The sequence below is a fragment of the Salvia splendens genome, chromosome 7 (assembly GCF_004379255.2).
Source record: "Salvia splendens isolate huo1 chromosome 7, SspV2, whole genome shotgun sequence".
NCBI classification, from domain to species: Eukaryota; Viridiplantae; Streptophyta; class Magnoliopsida; order Lamiales; family Lamiaceae; genus Salvia; species Salvia splendens.
In genome coordinates, this window is record NC_056038.1 from 21764975 (window position 1) to 21790164 (window position 25190).

General features: G+C 37.6%; 2 protein-coding genes across 19 annotated transcripts; both read right to left on the reverse strand.

Annotated features, from left to right (window-relative positions):
- Window positions 1-121: 121 nt before the first annotated feature.
- Window positions 122-7735, reverse strand: LOC121741675 (zinc finger CCCH domain-containing protein ZFN-like). Of its 18 annotated transcripts, XM_042134540.1 has the most exons (12): window positions 7504-7735; window positions 7196-7356; window positions 6710-6772; window positions 6264-6383; window positions 5381-5653; window positions 4767-5075; window positions 3046-4558; window positions 2759-2873; window positions 2390-2442; window positions 1051-1147; window positions 730-939; window positions 122-646 (listed from the first exon to the last, which is right to left on the reverse strand). In XM_042134540.1, the coding sequence occupies exons 1-7, from the start codon at window positions 7550-7552 to the stop codon at window positions 4277-4279; spliced, it is 1257 nt and encodes a 418-aa protein (XP_041990474.1). In that variant the 5' UTR covers window positions 7553-7735; the 3' UTR covers window positions 122-646; window positions 730-939; window positions 1051-1147; window positions 2390-2442; window positions 2759-2873; window positions 3046-4276. The 18 variants fall into 18 exon arrangements, with proteins under 18 accessions (XP_041990474.1, XP_041990475.1, XP_041990468.1 ...); XM_042134541.1 differs by lacking the exon at window positions 2390-2442 and having other exon boundaries at window positions 1051-1078; XM_042134534.1 differs by lacking the exon at window positions 2390-2442.
- A 2942-nt stretch (window positions 7736-10677) lies between these two features.
- LOC121742110 (DNA ligase 1-like) lies at window positions 10678-14434 on the reverse strand. Its single transcript, XM_042135150.1, has 9 exons — window positions 14199-14434; window positions 14013-14118; window positions 13177-13457; window positions 12793-12898; window positions 12370-12723; window positions 12214-12290; window positions 12004-12128; window positions 11131-11460; window positions 10678-10890 (listed from the first exon to the last, which is right to left on the reverse strand). Exons 1-9 carry the CDS (start codon window positions 14288-14290, stop codon window positions 10868-10870), a joined length of 1494 nt encoding a protein of 497 aa, XP_041991084.1. The 5' UTR covers window positions 14291-14434; the 3' UTR covers window positions 10678-10867.
- Window positions 14435-25190: the final 10756 nt, after the last annotated feature.

Genomic DNA, 25190 nt, shown 5'->3' on the forward strand with positions numbered 1-25190 from the left:
GCAGCACAATCTCACACCCCACCATTTTATTAAAAAAGAAATTAATATTTTAATACTATATTTTATGATTAAATTAAATAGCATGGTGTGAGAGACATCTTTGCTTGTCTTCACAGCGAGGGATCCAAATCCTTTGTTTTCCACCATAAAAATCACTAGTTCTCGGTCTGCAACATGTAGAATTTATGGTTAGACCATAACAACAAAGATCAATATAACCTGTATAGAAACTAACAAAACTAGTTACACACAAAATCCTCACTGAAGTCAGTCCCTGTTCACTCCCATATATAAGTAGCATCACAGGCTGTCCCTTCCCATTGCAAGATGACTCCTCGTGGCAGAGACCCGGGTTGCCTGCAAATGCCCTCAGTAGCCCTGCCTTGTGGGATGATCCCTGAGAGACAGTTATGTTATGTGATTGATTGCTTCGAATGTAATCAACCAGCTCCGTAGGGATCCATTCAGCATGCTATGTGAGATGGACAAAAATCCAAGCTAGGACCATGTGGATACAGCATGGAGGAATCTCAGCAGAGATATGATCCCTCCCCAGAGTTTCTGTTGTTGCTATATCCTCAAACTATTCATTGCATGGAGGAATCTCAGCAGAGATTTTGTTGTTGTTCAGCTTCAATGCCAGCAACTGAAAGCAACCAACATTATTGATGATGATGAAAATAATAAAAAAGAATATCAAGAATTAGACATGGCATCCAAAGCAATTACAAGTTTTGGGAGTGAGAGAACAGATCCAAAGGGCCTCTTTGGAATGTTGCAATTGATAGCATAGCAGCATGGAGATGGCAAACAGTAGCTTCTGCTTTCACCTCCACAGAAGTGCAAAGTGAACAAATCTGAAAGCTCCCCAACTCCTTGTGCTATCATTCACATCACCATCATCTCCTTCCCCAGCGGCACCATATCTTCTGCCGCCACCTGCAACCATTTTTTATCACCAACACTCCTTTTCTAGATAGGGTTTTTTCACAATCAACCTGTCTTCTGATACACACAGAGAAAATAAAAGTGGCGGAGAGAGAAACTTACCATAAATAATCTAAGTTGTTGATGGAGACTAGAGATGAATAAAAGAATCAGCACACACCAGAAAATTCCACGAATAATTGCATGCATTTCTTACTGCCTGTGATGTTCTTCAAAAAGGAATTAAAAGGGTCGACAAAAGAAGCAGGAAATTGGCAGTGATGAACTGTAATCTGGAAGGAGAGATGGAAGTAGATCTTTTTTGTTGAGGGAAGTGATAGTGATTGGGTATGAACATGCATCTAACTATATTGCTAGATACTCCCTCCGTCCAGCAATAGCAGTCCCATTTCTCCAGGGCACGGGTTTTAAGAAAGTTTTGGAGTGTGTAATAAATGGTGTGTGATAGTGGAATTTAGGCCCCACCTAAATTGTTTTAAACCTTTTTTCTTTAGCTTGCATACAACAAGCTGCCAAATTTTTTTGTTGGTTTGCATACAACAATGCAGCACGTTTCCATATCAGTTCATGGAATGACAAATATAATTTTAGGCTGCCAAAATTAAAAATGGACATAAAACATGGAAAATTGAATTTAAAAAGAACACTCAACATAAAAAAATGCCTTCCATTACAAATTGATCAAAATGAGGTGAACCACCCACCATCGACGGTATAGCTTCTAGATCTGGGGTTTCAAGGTACATAGGGGGCTGGGAATCGGTCCAGGAAGGGACTTCGACCGTCGGAGTTTCAGGAACAACGGTAGACATCGAATCACCCTCCTCCCACGAGTATGTGGGGATAGGCGACAGGTGGGTTGCAATAGGAGTCGGGATCGACCCCTCCGACGTGTCGAAGGTCCACTCCGGTGCCGGATTCAGACGAGGCCAACGTGGAAATTGAATACGATTTCCGGCCGAATCTAACCCATAGATGGGGGATAGGGGTGGAGAGGGTACATTATCCATGTACGGTCGACTGGGGAAGAGGAGGAGGAGGCGGCGATTTGGAGGAGGAAGAGGAGGCGGCGTGGATTAGGGTTTCCACAGAGGAAGAGGAAGGAGAGCGAATAAGAACGCGAGTGAGAGAATGAGGGTGAGAGAGTGAGAGAGTGACGACAAAATTGGGGATGGGGGGTGTTTTTTTAATGGCTTTTGTGTAAATTATGAATTGGGGGAGGGTAATTAATTTATCTAAATATGGTAAGTAGAACCGGGACTCCTATTCCCGGACGTCCCAAAACGGAAAAACGGGACTCCTATTGCTGGACGGAGGGAGTAATAAATAAAGTAGTTTTGGTTTGAATGTGTGTATAAGGGGGGAGGAAAGGTTGGGGTTTAATTGTATTCAATAAACCAAAAAGAAGAAATGCTAAAGTTTGCAGATGGGCATTTCGCACCTATGGTATGTCTTGCTTTCTTCGGGCATGGTACAAATGGAAGAGAAAGAGAGCTGCAGCAGCATCAAAGTAAAATTTGTTGCAACTTTTTAAACACACAGATTTCCCTAGGTCCAATAATCTTCTTTCTACAAGTACATTTTTTTTTATTAAAAGAGCCTCCATGCCAGGAAGGACACTTGTACACAAGTATAATACCATGCAAGTTTTAACACATCAAACATGTATATGAAAGAGTAACGGAACAAGCAAAGAGAGACAACACCCTGACAAAGATGGCTATTGCAATCAAACACCTCTAGTGATTCAAGAAATTAGAAATGGTGAAGTCATGTGAGGAAAAATTTATGTCTTAATTTTGTAGAATACCTGCTATTTGCCCCTCTAGAAAAATATACTGCTACATGGGATAAGTGAAGCACGCCACTTTTTCCTTCCGCTGTTTCTTTGCAGATCCTAATTGATCAGTATAGCAATCTCTGAGCTGCTCATGAGAAATTAAAAAATATTTCAACTTAGGTTGACCATACTTCCTTGTAGGTTCAGTGTGTGGAAGCAAGCATAGGTAGAGCTCTACACAGAGATAATTATGAACTTGAAAACTTTTCAAAATTCAAAAGAATTAATAAAGCAGACAGATAGATATCACAAGTTACCTGATTCTGTTTTGGCACAGCAAAACATGATCTTTAGCTTTCTCAATGAATTGCTTTCAATCATGGAACAATTACCCCTGGACTTTGGCACTTATGGAAAGATATAGTATCTTTTTTTCATGGTTTTATCTATAAGTCTGATCAGATTATGTTAGAACTCAATCACATACAACCTGAATCAATGTAGGTTGAATTAAAAACACTTGCTTCCAGTCCCTTCCCATTTCCATAGAACATATGACCCACAAACCATACTTAAATTAGACAAACCACAAAAATAGGTTATACTTAGTTAGACGTGTCTGGATATAGATCCAGTGCACTTTTCTTACTTCAATAGATCCAGTGCACTTTTCTTACTTCTACATCAATACTGTTTAATAGAAACCTATTGGTCATAAAATACCATACATATTGCTGACACAGAAAATTACTAGCCTAATCATAATTGACAGTTAATAGCACATATCATAAATTCATAATTACCTAATCGTTTGACCACTAACATGGTCAATGAAGAGAGACATTAGATTCCTGATAGAAAAACTAAAGAAGCAAAAAATTGGTAATAAGTGAATACTAACACCTTAGCTTATCAAAATTATGCTCACAATTTGTGATAATCCTCACTAATAACCATTACACGAATGGATGTAGCATGAGTTCCAGACAAATAGGACATTAACATTAATCAGTAGAAAAAGATGCCTAAAAAATTAGTGCAGAGATAATTATGCTCATGTTACCAAAGTAATGCTCGGAAACTTTATGATAATTCTCACTAATGATAATGAAATGGAGGGGACATAGCAAGCATTTTAAACACCGAGGAAATCAACCATAATCAGCAGAAATAGCTATTAGCACAAGGAATGACCCTGTATAGTTTTGGGAAGACTATTGCCGAGAGAGGCAAACCCTGCTGCAAAACAAAATGCTCAGAAGACCGTCAGAAGTGATAGAAATATATGAAAATGATGACGGCTCTAAAAAAATTTGAAACATCCACCACTGCCTTTTAACAGATGTGATAACATTTGCAGATTTATACATTGCAGCAAGTTTAAGTAGTGACTCTAGTCAATTGAACTGCATCTTCAGAAAAGCAGATCGACTTGGAATTGAATTATGTACATCTCCAGCCAGGGAAATGAATATACAGGAAGCTGTTATTTATTTATCTTCCAAAGTAAATAGGACAATAACTCAATTACTTTTGGAAGAAATATTTTCACTCTGAGTCAGTGTTATTGTCACCCGAGGATTTTTGTATAGTCTCTGACAAAGAGAGCCGCCTATTTCTTGTGGAGCTTGTGTCGATGAGTCCATCTGGGGAGAAATTTATTGGAACTGTTCCCGGTGAAGATGCCAAAAACCGACGAACAACTGTGGGGTCAGTTGATGATGAGGCAGGGGTATTGTATGCAAAAACTCTCATGGGGTGGTCAAATTTGCAACTTGGACCAAACTTGCAGATACCATATCGCGAGTAGAATACACATAGAGGCTCCCCCTACAACCAACAACAAAGAAATATATTTGAAAGGTAAAAAATGCTGACTTTGAAAAATAATCCAAAGGTTAGGCACCATCACAAAAAGGTACAGGCTTGTATGTAAAATTAACTATTGAATAACTGAAAGTGAAGGCAGAGACCCATTCCTGGTTTATTATCCTCAGGAGTGTGCTAGGAAAAAATAAATGTTGGTGAGAAAACCTACCGGCCGTAAAGGAAGTCCAATTGGACTCAAGTGACAGTCAGGAACAGGAACCAGTCTTTCCTTAGGATGGTGAAACTTGCAAACTGCACCAAATTTGCAGTCCCCAGTTTTCATATAAAACTGGCATTCAGGTAGATCTGGTCTCTCAGGAAATACATTATCCTTTTGGAATGCATAATATCCCATTGGTACAGCACCATACTCAGATGCAACATTTCCAGAGTCGCCCTGATGTGATGCTCCATCATTTTGGATGTTTACTGCTGAAGGCGGCTGGTTTTCAGAAGATAAAACTGAACCGAGTTGACCCTGAAAAGCCAGGCATGAGCAAATTCAGATTTTATCCTGAAGCTGGATACTTCTTGGAAGGATCTTGCATCCAACCAATTGAACTTCACTGTTTAATACTCTCCATGAGAAACAGGTTTGGGAGGGAGCACCTCATACATGCATATTTTTCATACCACAAGGCTGAAGTGTGATTTAAGTTTTCGATTGTAATTAATAATTACTATGATTGGGGCACTGGACATGCTCCAATCTGTCTTGCTTAGACAAAGCAAAGCCATACAGGCAATTAAGTATAAAGAAAACAAACTCATATAAAATATTACAATGTATGTGTTCCATCCAGGCACAGATACCACTCCCTGCTGCATGACAAGTGGTGCATAACTTGAAGGGCTTTGCCACCGTGGACTGGCTATAAAAGAAGCTCTCGTCAATGGATATGACAGCTGGCTGGTTGTAGGAGACTGAATTGGAGGATATACGGCAGAACCATGTAAAGATGCCGTCATATTTGATGGCTGGGGGTGATGGAATTTACAAGTACTTCCAAATTTGCACTGTCCATTTCTCATATAATATCCACATTCCATCTCATTCTGCACAGAAAACAATGGAAAAAACTAAATTAAAACAAGAAAGCTTGAAAAAAACATGCAAAAGTTACTTTTGTTAAAAATTTACTGTCAATTATGTAAATTAGGTGACAAAAACACCAAATTTCTCGAGACCAGACTGTTTACTCAAAACCATTCTCAAGTGAGGAACAAGGATTTTTGCAGTAACTCATATGCGTCCTTCTCTTATGAAGGTACATATTATCCAGAAGCCTAGCTTAGCCCTTTCATGAACTAGAACACAAGCAATTGTGATCTTCATACAAAGTGCTTTCTTCATCAGGCCTTGAACTCATCCATCTTTTTCCTCTCATACTAGACTATACTCATAATCCAGTTTAGAAAAGTGAGGCTAAATTTTTCTCACCACTGCGAATTCTCATCCAGATTTTTATTGAGACTGTGTTATAAGAGATAATGAGAAAGCTAAAGCCTGTAAACATCAACCAGTAATTTATAACCCAACTTAGTAACTGTAAAAATGATCATTTATCAAAACTATTGCAAAATGACTGTATATCAATAGTATCCCAAAATTCAGCTACGAAACTAAACCAAGGAAAATCATTGACAGGGAGGTATAAGTGCGGACCGGGCGAAGGGGGTATCCCAAAACATTTAAGGAAACTCGTCCGGTAATCCCAGCTTTGTCTCGAGGATGATGAAATTTGCATGTGGCTCCAAACTTGCATGTCCCCGTTTGTAAATAATACTGAAGATAAGACAAAAATGTTCAAATGGTGATATAAAGAAGAAACTTGTCAGAAGCAAATAGAGAACTTAAGTCAAATAAGTTAAAGTTACAAAAGACAGCATTCATAGTTCAATAAAGACTAGGGCTACAAAGAAATCAAAGGAAAATACACAAATGTAGACAAAACCTTACAAGGATAATAATTAAACTCAAAACAAAACTGATCAAAAGAATTTCATAATAAACCCTTATAGAATCATCAAAAGAGTCAGTCTACATGGGACCAATATGGCTAGAGAAAATGTAATGCCAAAAATGAAGATACAAGTTGTATAGACACATACCTGACATTCAGGTTGTCCTATCCTTTCTGGATATTCACCTTTCATCCTTGCTGTGGCAATAGCCTATAAATTAAATTGATAATTTCAGATAAGTGTAAGGGAAAAAATTGAATAGTATAGTAAAAAAAAAAACAGTCAAAAGATGCATACTTGCTCCTAAAAATAGGTAAAGTGAATCAGTTAAGTAGTTGTTCAATGAGTTCATGATTTAGAATTCAGGTTAACATATTGTTTGCAGTAGGTTTTACAATATAGCCAGCAAACAATCCAGAGACAGGAGCTCCAAAATTCAAGAAGTGTGATACTCCCTGGTTCCATGTGAATTTGGAAAGTTCCAAGACAATTGAGTCATATCTTTTTACAGCAAAAAGTAACACTCTCTTTTACTTTATTATCTATTAATATCTCTTACTTAATTGTTAATCTAAAAAAGAAGTGTCTCTAGCTCTATTAACAAGGACAAGGAACAGAGAGAGATTAACATACGAGTTTTCTGTTAGGAGGGTGGTTAAATCGACATGTAGGGCCAAATCGGCATACTCCAGTTCGAATGTAGTAAGAACAATCCGGTTCTCCTTCACGCACTGGATAAGGTCCATATTCCATATGTTGTTCCCTTGATCGCATGTTCATTTGCCACAAAACATCTAAACATATAAGCAGTAAGTAAGAAATTCATCTTGTAATTGTAGAAATTTAATTAATTAAAAAGTGGAGAAGTAGAATTATGTGGGAATTGAAAGAATGGCATTAAGTGATGGGAGTAGTAGAGAAAATAATATAGGGTTTAGGACCTTGGTGGTGCATGGAGGAGGAAGCGGCGGTGACGGAAGCTCGCGACATTGAAATTCACCATGACATGACCTCAGAATACAGTGAAGGGAAGGGAAGGGAAGGGAAGGGTGGTCTCTCTCTCTCCTCCACCACACAAACACACTAAACAAATTCTCAATAAAAATCAACCAACCAAACCCCACTCTCTCTTCCATTCTACTCGCTTTCTCATTCTGCCACATCTTACCAGATCCAACCACGAATCGTTTTCCATCCTAAAACTATTTTCAAAATTCGGGAAATGTATAATATGAATTATACAAAATTATTCATACAAAAAAACATCTATTATTGTTTTATATTGGTCATTACGTTAGTCAAAAAGTTAATGAGAGAATATCTATCTATCTATGTATGTATGTATGTATTAAATTGAAATGTGTTTTTTGCTCCCTAAGAGCACACACAACCGTGTTCTTGCCAACGAGCATGGTTGTGGGCCTGGCGCCACTATTCATGTCTGCTCTTAGGCAAGAGCACAATACCAACGGCTGTGCTCTTCCGCAAGGACGACCACAATTCATTTTAAATAAAAACATTCCCATAACATTAAAATTTATTAAAAAAATTGAAATAATATTAAATAAAATAAAAAGGACATAATTAAAATCCTAAAAAATAAAAATTACATAATTAAAATCCTAAAAATTAAAAATTACATAATTAAAATCCTAAAAATTAAAAATTACATAATTAAATTCGCAAAATTAAAAAAACCCACTACGCGTTGCCGAATTTCGCTCACATGTGTTTGATTAGGTCTTCTTGTAGCTCAACGTGGGTTCGGGTATCGCGCATTATGTGCCTTGTTTGGATCATCTCACCCACCGTCGTATGCACACCTCGGCGTGGGGGAGAGCTCGCGCTTGAGCTTCCTGCTTCATCCTCGTCGTAGATGCTAGCCGCCCTCGGTCCTTCGTCGGCTATAATCATGTTGTGTAAGATAATACACGTGTACATGATGTCGGCGATATTGTTCAAGTACCACAGCCGAGCCGGGGCCTTCACAATGTTGAATCGGGCTTGAAGGACCCCAAAGGCTCTTTCGACGTCTTTCCGCGCGGACTCTTGATGCTGCGCAAAAAGAACCCGTCTCGGGTCTTGCGGGTTGTTGAGCATCTTCACGAAAGTCGACCACCTTGGGTAGATACCATCGGCGAAATAGTAACCCATGTGGTATGCATTTCCTTTGACGGTGAAGTCGATCGCCGGTGCTACACCATTCGACACATCATTGAAGAGGGGTGAAGAATAGAGCACGTTCAAGTCGTTGTTGGATCCGGCAACGCCGAAATATGCATGCCGGTAGTCGGCGACCGCCTCAAGGATAAGTGTTGGGCCGCCGCCTTTGTGACCGCTTAAGTGTTGCCCCCTCCAAGCAGTCGGGCAATTCTTCAACCTCCAATGCATGCAGTCAATGCTGCCAAACATTCCGGGAAAGCCATGGACTGATTTGTGAAGACGAAGCAACCGTTGGCAATCATCAGTGGTAGGTGCCCGAAGGAATTCATCACCGAAAGTTGTACGAACGCCCTCGCAAAAAATTTTAAGACAAAGGATTCCAATGGACTCACCGATATGCAAATACTCGTCGAAGAGGTCGGCCGTTTGCCTAGTAGCGAGTTGTCGGATGGCACACGTACACTTCTGCAACGGCGTGATACTTTGCCGGCCGGCTGCATCTAGACCTGTTTGGAAGAATTCAACACGGGCGGACAATGTGTTGACAATACGCATAAACAGGCGCTTTGACATAGAAAAACGGCGCCTGAAGTAATCCGCCGGAAACCGCGGCTGGTCGGCAAAATATTCGGCAACGAGCCTTTCGTGGGCTCCCTCCCGGTGACGATGGATGTATCGGCGAGTTGATCTAGTTGGTTGAGGAGGAGGGGCGGGGGTATTCGCTGCGACGTATGCATCATAAGCGGCACGATGTTGTTCGTAGTATTCTTGTTCTTCGCGCTCCGCTTCCGCAATAAGATGGGTGAAATCCATTTGAGGTTTTGAGTGAGAGATGATGGTGTAGATAAGTTGTATGAAAAATATGAATGAGAGATGATTTGATGTGGAAAATGGATGATGAATGTGTGTATATATAGATGATTTTGGGGAAAAAATAAAAAAAAATAAATAAAACGGGCAAAAGAACGGCCATTTTTTTGGGATTGGGAAAATATTTTTTTTATTTTTAATCGATTTTTATAATTAAAAACCGAATTTTTTAAAAAATAAAAATAAAAATATTCAAATGCAACGACTATGTCGTTGTCCAATCAGTCGTCGACACGTCACCTGCTCGCTGGCATGGACGTGCTCGATGCATCAAGCAGCGCCGTGCCAGCGGCGCGAGCGTAGGGGCGAACGACGTCTTCCGTGCCGCTGGCACTCACTACGTCGTCTTCCGTCCACCGTTGTGGGTGCTCTTAATCTCACTCACTACAAGTAAATGATAGTATTCCTTTTTTGGTTCACCTGCTACAGTTAATCAATTTGTATTTTAGAATAAAATTTTATTTTTTCCTACTTTATTCTTTTTACCTATTTTATTTTCTTTTTCCTCTACTTCATTCTTTCTTCATACATGTCGTTTTTTAAAATCTTGGGCTTCAAAGAATGCAAACTTCAAACAATTTGTATCACTATAAAACACTTGTAAAATATTTTGTATAGATAATCAAAATTCATCTCACATATTTTTGTTTCAAACTCATTCACCCGATAAATGTTAGTACTCCACCATTTTCTTATACTGCCACAAGTCATGTTGCAATAAATTTATTAGAAAGCAGAAACATTTCAATATTCTATGTTTGTCCATAAAAGCTTATTTATGCGAACATCATTAATCTTAAAACAACAAAAATACGAAATGAAATGAAACTCAGCTTTAAAAAATACTACTCCTAAATCCTAAAGCAATATTGGCCTTTTCACATACTACGATAAAAAAGACTGGAACAAATTCTCATCTGATTTGACCCAAATGAAATGCCTCCTTCCACCCACCAAAAGTGAACATTTCCACCTTCAAGATGAAATGCTATGTCACAATCACACCACAACCATCCCCACATTTCTATATCTACCTACAACTGCGCAATATGTATTCCCACTTGCTTGTATAATGTCAACCGTGAGAGTAAATCACTATACTTGGAATTAATTTATCACGCAATATTACACTACAAATCCCTAATAAGTTCCATCCAACATTAAGGAATGTAAAATACCTAACCCAACCACACAATAAAATTACTAAAGATACAAATACTTCCACATACCACTGCTTCTCTCTGCTGTCTACAAACCTCTGTTACCCGAAACTTACTCACTCTCTTCGTTATCATCTGCAAAGAAATGGAGTGAGTAATGGGTGAGAATCATAATACTGCATATCAATATTTCCCATAAAGTTTGCTCCTCTGTTGCACTGTTACATCAACAGTCCAGAGTGCTCTAAATTATCTCAGTAAAAAAGCTCGCTAGCAAACAGGTGGTGTGTCAAAGTGCAATTTATAAGTGAATACACAAATAATTGATTAAGGCACGTAATTATGAAAAAATTAAGGCAAAGCAACCAATATTACCTTCATCAAATTCTTCACTTTCATCTTCATCATCTTGTTCCTCGTCGTCTTCTTCCTCGTCTTCTGCCTCCTCCTCATCGTCTTTCTCCTTCTCTTCTTCCATTTCCTTCTCCTTCTCTTCCTCGTTGTCATCATTGAGATCTTTGTCATTGTTTTCTTGCTTTTTACTATCTTTATCATCAACCTTGTCTTTCTTACCACGAACTACAGGTTTCTCTGGAGCCGCAAAACTAAACGTTGATCTTCTTCTTGAACTGGATATGATATTGCTCATGTCAATGCCTTCAAGTTCTTTGGCTCTTTCTTTTCTCTTTCGACAATCTTTGATTTCTGAAATAATGAAAATGGCACCATTATTCTATCTACAGAGGGGTGTGTGTGCTGGGGGTGAGGAAAACTGGATCTAGAGAAGTTAGAATAATGTAGGTACAGTAAGCCTTTCAGAGCCACAGTCAAATTAAAAGGCCACTGTGGCCAGTTTGAAATCAATTCATCAGCCAAAATATCTAGTAAACTTAATGATCTTCTCCCTTACACGCAAAGACAACATTAATGTCTCAAAAGTCAAAACATCATCTACCAAAGCTAATCTTGTGTTGTCCATTAATGACACTTTATAAAGAGAAACGCTCAACATTGATATGTTGATATGGAACTGGAAGCAGAGCAGAGTAACATCCAATTTAAAGCAAACTAAACCTAACTAATTGGCAAGAGTTCCAATTGAGAGCTCTCGGTTCTAGAAAATATATTTAAATTTTATACATTTCTGAAACTAAGGTTCTGATTAGATCATGACATGCATCTTAACCTTTTAACATACTTGTCCCCACATTTGGCACCATAATATGAGCATACCAAATAATCTATTACCTTTCTCAGAGGGATTTTTCGATAGCCCTTCTCTTGTGAGAATACCCTCCAACTCCTTCACTAAAATGGTTTCTCGTTTGTTGTCTGGTGCTTGTTTAGCTTTCTTGTAAATAGTAGGAGGAATACTGACAATGAAGACCAAAAAATGTGACCTTGTTAATGAATTGCAAACACAGGTTGTAAAACAGAAGGTCAAACAGATGTACAAACCTCATTCCACAAGCTTTGATTATTGATTTCAGATTCTCTACGCGTTTCCCATAAACAGGAGCTGATTTTTCTTTCCTCTGGTTAAAATGCTTACATTAGGTACAATTAAAGGCACATATAGGGTAGTGAGCACGGTGTTGGCATAATAAAACTAACCAGGGTTGATCTTTCAACAGATGATTGGGATTGATTATCTTCAGATAAATTTCCATCCTCATCTGAGTTATTATCCTCCTCTTTTTGCCTTTTTGAAAGCTTGGTTGGCTTTTTGGGAAAGACATCTGCATTTTCAGAGATTTTACGTTTCTTTGGCTGTTCAGATTTCTTAATGTTTCTTTTGGGAGCAGCTTCCTTCCTTGATTCCACTTTATCACCCATCTCATCACTATCGCTTCCACACTGTGAAGCATCAGAGTCCTCTTCACTGCTGCCCTTCTTTAACTTTCTGTTTTTCACGCCCCGTGAGACTTTTTTCTTAGCATCTTTCACAGACTTATCCCCTTTTAATACCTAAATAGCAATACATTCAGTCAGCAATCTATTTGAGAAATCAATAGATGTACAAAAAACTGTTCTTACCTCATCCACTTGTTGACTTATGAATTTTTTAAAAGCATCAAGGGTGTTTTTATCAAGACCAAGATCGTCCTCTAGAAGTCGGCGAACTCCGGCAAGCGATATGGTTCTGAAAAACAGAGCATAAACTTTATTCTTTTTTTAAACAGACAATCGCAAGAATAAAGTAACAATTTACTATAAGAGACTGTCAATTAAATAGCTGAACATTAGCAGTAAAGCTAAACTGTAAGCACCAATTATAGCTATAACTATATTTCTTCAATATTTTTCTCTGCAGACTCTTACGTTACTATTTTTCATTTTTTTCTCCAGGGAGATGAAATGAACAAATTCATCGGATGAAAGAATATCAATTCAGTTTTTCACAAAATCAAAAATACTGACTCAGAATTAGCTTGAAGATGATCAGCTCTTTCCAAAATGGCCTGCTTAATACTGCTTTCACTCAAAGAAGATTGAGTGCCAACTACAGATTTCGCTGTAAGAACACCCATTATAGGTGAGTCCTCCATTGTTTCGTCTTTTCCAGGGCTAGATTTTTTAGGATCACTCTTAGCATCTTGATGTTTAGGCAAAGCCTTTTCTTCATCCATACTTGTCTGTTCATCTTTGTCCATGTTTGCAGTTATCGGGTTAGCATTGGTTTCATCAGCAGCCTCCATTATCTGGAATTAACAAAATTTTGATATTGTTACAAGAGAACTAACCTCCAACACCCCAAGATGACAAGAAGATTCCAGCAATCAAAACACTTGAACACTATAGTGTTTTGGTACTTTTAAGTGCAACGAGTGAAATATATTAAGGATTCCACAAGTATCACCAGTTTTTAACTGACAGTTAGGCAGCACAAGTCCACTCATGATGTAATGAACCTATGTTTATCATCAAAATTGAGCACTTAAGGGCAGAATCAGTGCAAGTGTGTTAACAGTTCAATCTTTTCAAACAATTCCAATAAAATCACATCAACAGTCAGACACAGGCATTCTGCCACAAGGCAGCACCATTTTTAGGGTTTAAACAGGGCATACGTATTATTGTTAAGACCAACAATAATGTCTTCTCGAAACACCAACCAAAATCCAGAGTTTGAAAAACTGAATAATAGAAATCGAAAATGTAACATTGAATCCCTTACAAATTACTAGCGCTAATTCAGCAACTGAATTAACAAATTGAAGATTGCCAAACATCTAAATTAAGTGAAAACAATTAACCTTTTCCAAGTAGTGGCGAATAAATCGTTTGTGTGCATCGAGGGCAAATTTCTCAAGGCATAAGTCCTTCTCCAAGAGTCTCCTTACGGACTCCAACGTCAGTGAGCTGCAGCAAAATCCAAAACATTATGTATAAAAAGGCAGGCGTTATCATAAACACACAAACAAATGGCTAGAAATCTATACTCGGCTTGGTCCTTGAAATGCTGAAGGCGAGCGGTCACTGCGCCCTCTAGCTGCATCTCAAGCGTTTGCTTCTCCTCATCTTCGTCACCCATAACTTTTTCGGATACAGCTGCGGCGGAGGAGGCGGTGGAAGTTGCCGATCAGAGTGAGGGTTTTGAAATTTTGGGGGGATTTTGTGTTGTGATTTTTGGTTCGCACAAAACAGCAGCACGACGTCGTATGTCTTTTCGCATCACAATGTTCGATTCTCTATAGTTACTACTCGGAATATATCACAAATAAAATACGAGTCTAGTTTTTTTTCCTACAAAATATGACAAAATTAAACTACAATATAATTTAGACTAAAGGCTCATTTTGATCCTTAACATATTACGATTTTTTTTATTTTGGTCCAAAACATTATCTTTTAAATTATTCGGTCTCTCACAAATAAAAATGGGTCACATTTGGTCCATTTTGGATGGTTCCGTCAAAAATTTAGCGATCAACGAATTTTAAACCTATTTTGACCGGATTAAGTTATTAAATATATTTTATTATGCATGTTTTGACTGGATTAATTAAAATGAATTAATTTACCAAAAATTTAAATATATTATTTACCAAAAAATTCTCATTCCCATCACTACTCTCTCCCTCAAATTGAAAATAGGGTATTCCAAAAATTGATCATCCCTCAAGTCAGCACGCAAGTTTGGGGATCCCCCGTCGCTAAGAACGAACCTTTAATCGAAGTTTGGGGGCTGTCGGACCAAGATGCGAGCCGGTTGTTCGAATAGCAGCGGCTATGGCGAGAGAACCAGCGAGGAGTTAGGGACTGACGGTAGGCAGCACCTCACGGCTGAAGCACGAACGACACGACGGCGTTGGCTGAACTGCCACAGTCGAGCTTCATCTCCGATTCACGATGAGGAATGAGACCAACACCACGTGCCGCCGCTCACCGAAGACGGGGGTGGTTTCGACTAGGATGTCCGAGAGGCGCTGCGGTGAGGTTGAGAGAGAGAGGGATAGAGTGAGGGCAACTGGGAAAAGAGGAGGGAGGCGCCTCATAGCCCCGGCGATGGACCAGACGAGAAGAGAGGTGAAGTAGCGGCTGTGGTGAAACAGAGAGAGTTTTGGCTCACACGCCGGCCACGGTTAGTGCCCCGTTGGAGTCGGTATGAGGGCAGCGAACGACGATCGGCAAAATTGACAGAAAGGGGTAGAGGAAGAGCGCTGACTTGAGGGAGGAGGGATGCTTCATTAATTTCAGTTTGAGAGGAAGAAAAACAACGAGAATAATATTTTTTTGTTGAATAATAGTATATTTTATTTTCTGGTAAATTAAATAAATTAATTATAACTTGTTAATTCAGTAAAATAGGTTTAAAATTCGTTGATCGTCAAATTTTTTACGGAACCGTCCAAAATGGACCAAATGTGACCCGTTTTTATTTGTGAGAGACCAAATAATTCAAAAGATAATGTTTTGGACCAAAATCAAAAAATCGCAATATATTAAGGACCAAAATGAGACTTTAGTCTATAATTTATACAAATATTAATTTAAAATATGAGACATTGTAGTTTCTTGTTTTTCTTAAAAATATTACAGTCAAAATCAAACTACACTATACTTTTTTCGTTGCATATTACTTGTGATTTACAAAAACTATGTTTACTGAGTTAAATGGAAAAAAATAAAGAAGAAAAAATTAATAAAGTATAACAGAAAAGATATAATGAAAAAAAGAGAGATTATATATTTTGTTTTTTTCAAAAATTAAAATGATTCAAGTAATGTTAGAAAAGTTACAACAAAATACGTCTCAAGTTATATGTAATAGATGGAGAAATTTACCTAATTTTAATTTAAGAAAACATAAATGATTAATTTTATTTCATTATATTTGGAGCGTTTCAACGTTATTCTACCATTAAGGCAATTATTATTTAGTATTCTTTGATACATTTTTAGAAATAAAATATTATAGGGATGTCAATCGGGTCGGCCCGTCGGGTTTTGGGCCAACCCATCTCAAGTTACGGGCTAATCGGGTTGTGATTTCTTTCGGGTTATTAAAGTTCAACCCTAACCCTAAAAGCTCGGGTTTCGGGCTAGCCCAGCGGGTTAATCGGGTTGCTGCCGATAAGATTAACATGCGATCAATCCAATAAATAATGATGAAAATTAGTTATATTCATAAAATGTAAAATATTTGATTATGATAAATTTGAAATATATGCTTAAACTCAATCATAAACATGATCAAATACTAATATTTGAGATGTTTCGTGAAATTTTAATGCATGTTTTAGAAATTTAAATATTTTTTTAGTGAATGTGAAGAATTTGATTTATTCATCAATTATTATATTAATAAAAATTCAATATATAATTTGTATATTTAGTATAAAATTGAAAGTTATTTTTTAAGTAATCTATATTATAAAATTAATCAATAAAGTGTCGAATTATGAGTAAAAAAAATAGAATAATAAAAATTTTATCCAGTTTTCGGGCCTGCCCATCGGATTTTCGAGTCTGGCCCTAACGGGTTGTGGGTTAATCGGGTGCGGGCTAATCGGGTTTTAATCGGGGTAGAAATTTTCAGCCCTAAACCTATAAATTTGGCGGGTATTCAATCCAGTCCACAGATTACGGGCTACACTGACATCCCTAAAATATTCTAAAAAAAATCGTGTGATAGGAACCTTGACATAGCAGCTCGAGTTACACATTACGTTGTAGCGGACGTAGAAAAAATTTATTGTAGGATTTCCTATATAAAATTTATAAGTGATACTCCTTACATCACATAAGAATATGCATTTTGGATTATACACGGGTTTTAATGTACAATTGGTAAAATAAGAGAGATATAGAAAGAAAACATAATTAAAGTATTATTAATTGAGAATGAGTCATGCCTCCTAGAAAAAATGAGTTTCCAAAATTATAATGTGCATATTCTCATGAGACGTACTAAAAAGAAAAAAATGCATATTCTCGTGGGATGGAGGAAGTACAATATAATGTAATATAATATATATATATATATATATATTATATTTATGTGAAAAATAATATAAATAAAAAAAAACCAAAATCACAAGTATGATAAAAATAAATATATATTTCACACATAAACTAGTCCAAGTGTCCAACACATATCTAATCAAAAGAACAAAATGACCATTTTATAGTAGCGTTTTTACACCTAAAGTGGTGGCAACTAAATATCTTCATCAATTTAAAACGCTACGGGATTTGTTCATTATCAATTGTTGAAAACAGATCATTATCAATATACACAATTAAACTGTCGTTCATCCACTCATCTTCCATTCGTTTTCGCAAGTAAGTATTGATAGTCTTCATTGAACAAATTGCTCTCTCAACAGAAGCAGTAGCAACATGTAAAACCAATGCCAACACAATAATTCGACAGACCAATGGAAAAATCACTTACTTACCACTTTTGACAATTTTCGTAGCAACACTTCCTAAATTACTCAAATGGCAATAAATTGAGGATCACATCGCACATTAGCAATAAAATTACTAAGTTGATTTGGAAGATGTAAGCAATCACTTGCGGAGAAATCTTTATGATATAAAGTAGCAACACGAATGACATGATCATCTCTGAATTGAGCAAACGAATTTCTTGGATCAAGACATGATATGTACCTTAGCAAGTCGGTCTAGTATAGTTAAATCAACTGACATTGCAACCAAAGTAAATAATGAATAAAAATATTAATTAAAAATATAGTAAAAATATTATACTACCTGGTAAAAAAATCTCTACACAGTAATGATGCAAATTCGTGATCAACTCCGCTCCATACTTCTTACGACCACGGCGTGGAATAATTCCATCTATGTTAACTTGTGAGATATGATGTAATTCACAAAATTGATTTTCGTTAGCAAGTACGACTTCCCATCCATTCTCTCCAAAACTTTGCAACTGATGCGGTTGTCAATCAAGCACGGTATGCAACTTCCATCTCACACGTATTTGATCGAAGTATATTTGCCAAACTATGCCTCTAATCTTGAAATGCTTCAAATTGAATTCTAACATTATTGTGACAATTATTCACCCCTCGAGCATGATAATTGAATTTTTCTAATGCATTTTTCCAATTGTTACAACCTACCTTTATAAAAGCATCATTAGAATATCTCCTTCCTTATTCTGAATTCTTGAAAAGATAGCACCATAAATAAAAGGTTGCATCTTTTGTTACACTGTCCTTTAACTATGTAAATTTTTTAAACCTAGCATCTAGAAAACTCCTTTCTTGAACACCATATGTCTTTTTCTGACGGCAACATGCCTGGTCCCGCTAATGGGGTCAAATCGATCAATTGGTTACAAGGCCATTTATTCAAGTATTCTCTCTGTACTCTATCATGAATAGAAACATCGAATTCTTCTATGGGCTTTCGTTGTCCTGGATCACCAACAATCATTCAAGCCCAATTCAACTTATACTCGATATGAATTTTCCACTACTTCAACAATGGGTTCACTTTGCGAAGAAGAAGAACTACCCCAACGTATTTTTTTAAGAAACGTTCCATCTTCCACCAAAGCAAAAAATGACTTCATTAAAATTTCAATTTATATCTATAAACCACCACTTCAGCATTACCACCTCACAAACTTAATTTCACATTTTTACATACCATAAGTTACATAGCCCTATGAAATAGTATGAACCTATAATAGGCCAGCAATGAGTTTTCAAACAATCCAAAGTTCCAAATACTTCCAAGAATTCAACAATATAAATACTCTTTCTGTCCGCGAATAGGAGTCCCGTTTTTTCATTTTAGTCTGTCCGCGAATAGGAGTCCCGCTTCACTTGTACCATAAATGGTAATAGGGTCCCACTTTCCACTAACTTATTCCACTCACATTATTTAAAACTAATATATACAAGTGGGACTCATATTTCACTAACTTTTTTCCGCCCACTTTTCTTAACATTTCTTAAAACCCGTGCCGCCAAGAAATGAGACTCCTAATGGCTGACGGACGGAGTAGTCAACTAAGAAATCAAGAAAGTTAAAAAATATAACAAAATTTTGAAACCTACAATAATAAAGCAAAAGAGTCAATAAAATAAAAAGGTAGAATCTATAATTAACATCTCCAATAAATTTTTACCATACAATCTATCTTGAGAGTGGAGTCTTGAGTAGAGTTGGAGAAGAAACAAAAAATCCAGGATGAACTGAAAAACCCTAACTTCAATTTCTCTCCCGATTCCCGAGTGATGTACTATTTAAAAGTTTTAAAAAAAGAGTTGTATTATTTAATTTAATAAATCGCAACTTCACTTTTTAAAAGTGTTGTTACTTTAAAGACTAAAGTCCCAAAATGGTCCTTAACATATGGCGTTTTTTTTTATTTTGGTCCAAAACATTATCTTTTGAATTATTCGTTCCCTCACATTTGAAATCGGACCACATTTAGTCCAAAATTGATGGAATAGTTAAAATGTGACGGAATGTGAGGGTAAACGTAATTTTAATCAATTTTGACCAGATTAAGATTTATAATTATGTTTTATTAAGGGCTAATATCTAATTAACCTAACCTAAGACTTAAAAATTTAAAATATAAAATAATTTAAAAAATAAAACATGAAAATAGATTAGGGCTCTTTCTCTTTACAATCGACGCAGCGTCCTCCACACTTCGAACATATTAGGGTTCCTTCTCTTCACAAAATTCGAATAGATTAGGGTTCTTTCTTCACATAAATTCCAATCGACAGTTGGAACCCTTGATTTCACCGGCGATTCAAGCCAGGTTCTCGCCGGCGATATGAAGGTGTAGATCAGTCCATGCCATTGAAAGTCCAGTAGCAGTCAACAAAAATATATGCATAGAGTTGCAGATATTCTTGCCCTTCAAACACTAAGAAACGCAATTTTGGAGTGCAATTCATACCATTCTGGAGTACAACAAAAACCAAGAAACGAAATTTGATGATGATTCCAGATTTGATTCACCATTGGAAACGAAATTTCATTACTTGACGATTATCAGCGAAGCCCGATTCTTGCAATGGCAAAATTCGTATCGGAATCGGAGGTCACATCCACCGCCACTCTCACCGGTCTCTCTGCTGTGGTTCGAACGGTCCATGGTTGGGGAGTTGGGGTTACTTGATGTTCTTCCGAGAACTAAGGTTTCTCGCGTTTATCTCCTTGCCTCAGACGAAGAAGATGATTGAAATAGAGAGAGAGAATTAAAATTAGTTTTATAAATGAAAAGCAATTTATTTTATTAAATATAATTTTGAACTATTTTATTTCAAAAAGAATAAAAAATTGAATTTTTATAAATCTTAATCTGGTCAAAATTGATTAAAATTACGTTGACCCTCACATTCCGTCACATTTTAACTATTCCGTCAATTTTGGACTAAATGTGGTCCGATTTCAAATGTGAGGGACCGAATAATTCAAAAGATAATGTTTTGGACCAAAATAAAAAAAACGTCATATGTTAAGGACCATTTTGGGACTTTAGTCTACTTTAAATCTATAAAAAACTCATTAATATTTTAAAAGATGAAAAACGCTACTTCACTTATAAAAGAGTTGTTGACAACTTCTTTTAATATTAAAACAATTCACCCACTTTGGAGAGAAACCCTAGAATGAGAAAAAAGAGAGGCGGCGCCCACTTTGTGTGGGAGAAAGAGGAATTTCGATCTCTCTCAATTCATGAGAGAGATAGAATTGTTCTCGCCTTCTTCTTCACTAGATTTAGTTTCTGGTCTTCTATATCCATCTAGTTCTATGCTATTATCTAAGATTTGCCCACGCAAATGGATAATTGTGACTTTGGGACATAAGTTAGAAGATTCGTGGTAGAGTACCGACACGACACGTGGAGAAGGCACGAGCCACTTCAATCTCTAGAGGATTTTGAGGTATTCTTAATATCACATTCAGTTATGTACTTTATGTGAATTTGTGTGATTTATCATATATCTATGTGTTTTACACGAAAACGGATTGATGTGAATCTAGGTATTCACAATCATAGGACACAAAGACATCGAGGGTCATGGGTTGATTGGGGTCCGAGAAGAGGTAGACACGTGACAAGGAACCAAGTAGAATTGGAGTCCGATCCAGATAGTAGTTTGCCTATTAAGATGACATCCAAATTCAACTTTACAAAGATAATTGTCTTCGTCTTCGAAAGAGCTTCGGGTGGATACCTTGTATGCCTCGATCGAAGCCCGGATGAGGAAGTTATGATAATTTTACCAAAGCCGCACAGTGACTCCAGAAGAATCGCCCGACCCGGGCAAAATGAAATGTCGAAAACGCCCGGTCGGCCGTTATGACTGTTTTGGCGATTTTCCTCCAGACAATTCACCCGGACCGGGTGAAATGAAGCGTGGGAAATGCCTGGTAGGGCGTTTTGTACGAGATATGCAATTTTTGAACAAGACTTATTGTATTTGCTCCTTTTTGACTCATAGTATAAATACTCTTGTTAGGATTCATTTCATGGCAGCTTGAATGATATTTGAAAGAAAGACTCTATTTGTGAGCACCCATCTTCATTTTTGAAGATTTATCAAAATATCTTGTGGTTGCATTCCAATCTATTGTACAAGCATTAGTGATAGACCCAACCATCACTTATCATGTTTGTGTGTGGTGTAGTAGGAGATGTAGGAGGAAATGTAGTAGGTGATCCTTAGGGGTTAAGGTATGTTTTTTTTAAACTCTTATTTGAAGGAGGAAATTACAAATAAACTCCTATAGAAAGGAGGAAATTACAACTGATGTTCCAATCTATTGTACAAGCATGAGTGATAGACCCAACCATCACTTATCATGTTTGTGTGTGGTGTAGTAGGAGATGTAGGAGGAAATGTAGTAGGTGATCCTTAGGGGTTAAGGTATGTTTTTTTTAAACTCTTATTTGAAGGAGGAAATTACAAATAAACTCCTATAGAAAGGAGGAAATTACAACTGATGTCAAGAGGGCTCGAACTCGCCACCTCATACAATAATGTCTAAGCTCCTTGCCGCTAGAACAAAGGCTCTGGACGTGGTTAAAGATGCTTTACTAGTTCTTGTGTTGCTAGTTTTGTGGAGCCATTAGGTTGTTGTTTGTGAAAGTGGCTATTGGGTTTTCTTTCTTGACTTTAATCTAAATCATAACACTTATCGTCTTCTTCTTCTTTTCCATATTTTTATTGTCCTATTTTTTGTTTGGGTTATTGGGTTGTTTTGCAAGAACAAATCCGGACATGTTTCTTGAATCAACAAGATTCATACTACGGATATAATCTCATAATTACCTGAATAGATTTGTAATGGTCTGTTTGCTTTTGCGCTCTTCCGCTGTGCTAATCCCAACACAAACCATTTCAATTCTTTGGATGATCTTGACGATGCTGTCCATAATAATTTATGTATGAGGTTTATATTCCTTTTATGATAATTAAATGTGTTGTTGGCATGCAACGTTTTAATCGCACGAAAAGGAACAATATGATAATCACATAAATAGGTCCAATTTCCTGATTTATTTATTTTGCAAAATTTCCCATTGCAAGCCCAAACATTGCCAGTGCCGCCTTCATCTCGACTGTGGTTGCTGCGCGAAGGGTGGTCATGCAGGTTCCATCCAGTGACCACCTTCACGGTCGCTTTTGTCCATGCACGACGTTGTGATTTGTAAGTTATCATTTTTCAATTTGTTCGTTTGTTCACAAGAATAATCAAATAGAGATCAGAGAAAACAAATGATTCATACATTCAACTTATAAAATCAATTTAAGCACAAAATAATTTTAAATAAGCAGAGCTTAAAAACACGTTTTGATACCAATTGTTGGAGTTTGCAGCAGAAAATTTCTAAACTAAATAAATTTGCAGAAAAGAATTTATTTAGGTGATTATATGTTAATTCATTCGTGCATAAACTCACGAATTGCATTATTGGAACGCATTTAATTAATGTAAAGAAACTAAATCATTAATCGTGAATTCTACGGTTACGAGTATTTAATATTATGATTCTCCAATGAATTGAAGTTGGCTCGCACGTCTCTACGTGATGATTTTGTAGTCTGCCACATATCTTCTGAAATGTTCCTGAACTCAAATTATAATATTTTGAATGGACAAAAATGATAATATGTGTGAGATTTGATAAAGAAAAAAAGACAAAAACACAAATGTGTGTATGTGTATGGAGATTTAAAAAAAAATTAGATGGGAGGATATTGTTTTTAAAAAAATTCAGAGCGATGAAATTTTCTTACTAACTCTACTTTCATGATAGGTAGCCAAAACCTATTGATGACTTTGTAGGTTTTGTGACAATCACGCAACATGTAGTACACGTGTGCTCAAATATTATGCATGTGTATGAATTCAACTAGCCAGGAGGAAACCTAGACCTAGTCTTATCGTTGGGCACTTATCTAAATTTGTATCAAAACCTTAACCCACTTGCTACTACTAGTATAAGGAGTAAAGATTGATCCCACGAAGATGGATAGGACGTATTACACTTGTGAAGACATTCTGGAAGGGTTGGCTGTGCCACGCAAATTTGTAGGTTAAGACTTAACTTCTACAACGTTAAATGAAAACATAGTTTCTAACTAAATTGGCCAAAAGGACAACGATGACAGAAAAATAGACATGACCGATGTTTCCACAAACTTCAGCTAAGAAATGATGTTAAAGGAATTCCGGAACAGATATAAGAGCATCCACAATAGCGCCTAGCGCACCGCTTAGCCGAGCGCCGGCGCTAGGCGGTGCGCTAGGCGATCTATTGCAACCGCCTAGCGGTTTCCGGATTAAAAAACCGCCTAGCGCTCGGCAGTTCCGTGGCGCTAGGCGGTGGGCTGGGCGATCCGCTCGGCGCTATTGCAGCTTCCGGATCGCCTAGCGCACCGCCTAGCGCGATTTTTTTTTCCGAAACACTATATATACGCGTCTTGTACGTCATTTTCATTCGCACCACTTGTTTTAATGAGTACTCTCTCTATCTAAATTTCTGTACAAGATCAACAACGGTAAATGGATCTCAACAACGAGCCTACTTCAGGGAGTAGCGGGTCTCAAGCTCAAACTCCCCCGGTCCCCGTGGGAAGTGGATGGTTCCCACGACCGGTGATTTCAGCGGCAGCAGCGGTGGTCCCGACTGAACTATACCGGTGGTCCCGACCGGGTCTCAACACTTGTTTTAACGACTGAACTATACCGGTGATTTCAGCGGCAGCAGCGGTGGTTCCCACGACCTCCCCGAGACTGCCTAGGAGGTCCCGACCCCTCGTTCGTTCGCTCGTCGAACTCGCCCGGTTGGGCACAGGCGGGCTCAATGGGAGGCGAGGGGGGTCGCCGGGGGTTCCCAGGAGGTCCAGTCGGCATCCCCCCTTGGCCAATCCACAGCGGATCTCAAATTCTTCGCGCGTCAACAAACGCGGGCTCAGATGGTCTAGACGATGGCCGAATGGCGGGCGGCGGTGGACCCCGTGGAGAAGAGTTTGCTTCAAACATTGCTCCTGAGCATGCAGGAGGATTTGGAGGCGGCACGGAGGGAAGCCGCCGGGAGTAGAGGCGGCGGCGGCGACGGAGGCGGAGGTGATAGTGGCGACGGAGGCGGAGGCGATGGTGCCGACAACGACGGAGGAGACGACGACGGAGCAGAGAAGTGAATTATTGTATTTTTTGTTAATTATTGTAATTTTTTTAAATTATTGTACTTTTTTTAAATTATTGTACTTTTAAAAATTTTAATAGTATTATTAATGTTTCCCGTATATGTCTCGTAAATTAAATTCCGTATATTGTGTGATTGTTAATTATTTCATTTTTATATAATTGTTATTAGTGATGTGGCTATTGATGTGGCTGGACTATTTATGATGTGGCTAGGCTATTGCTGGGCTATTTATGATGTGGCAGGTGGATTTTTAGTGTTAATGATG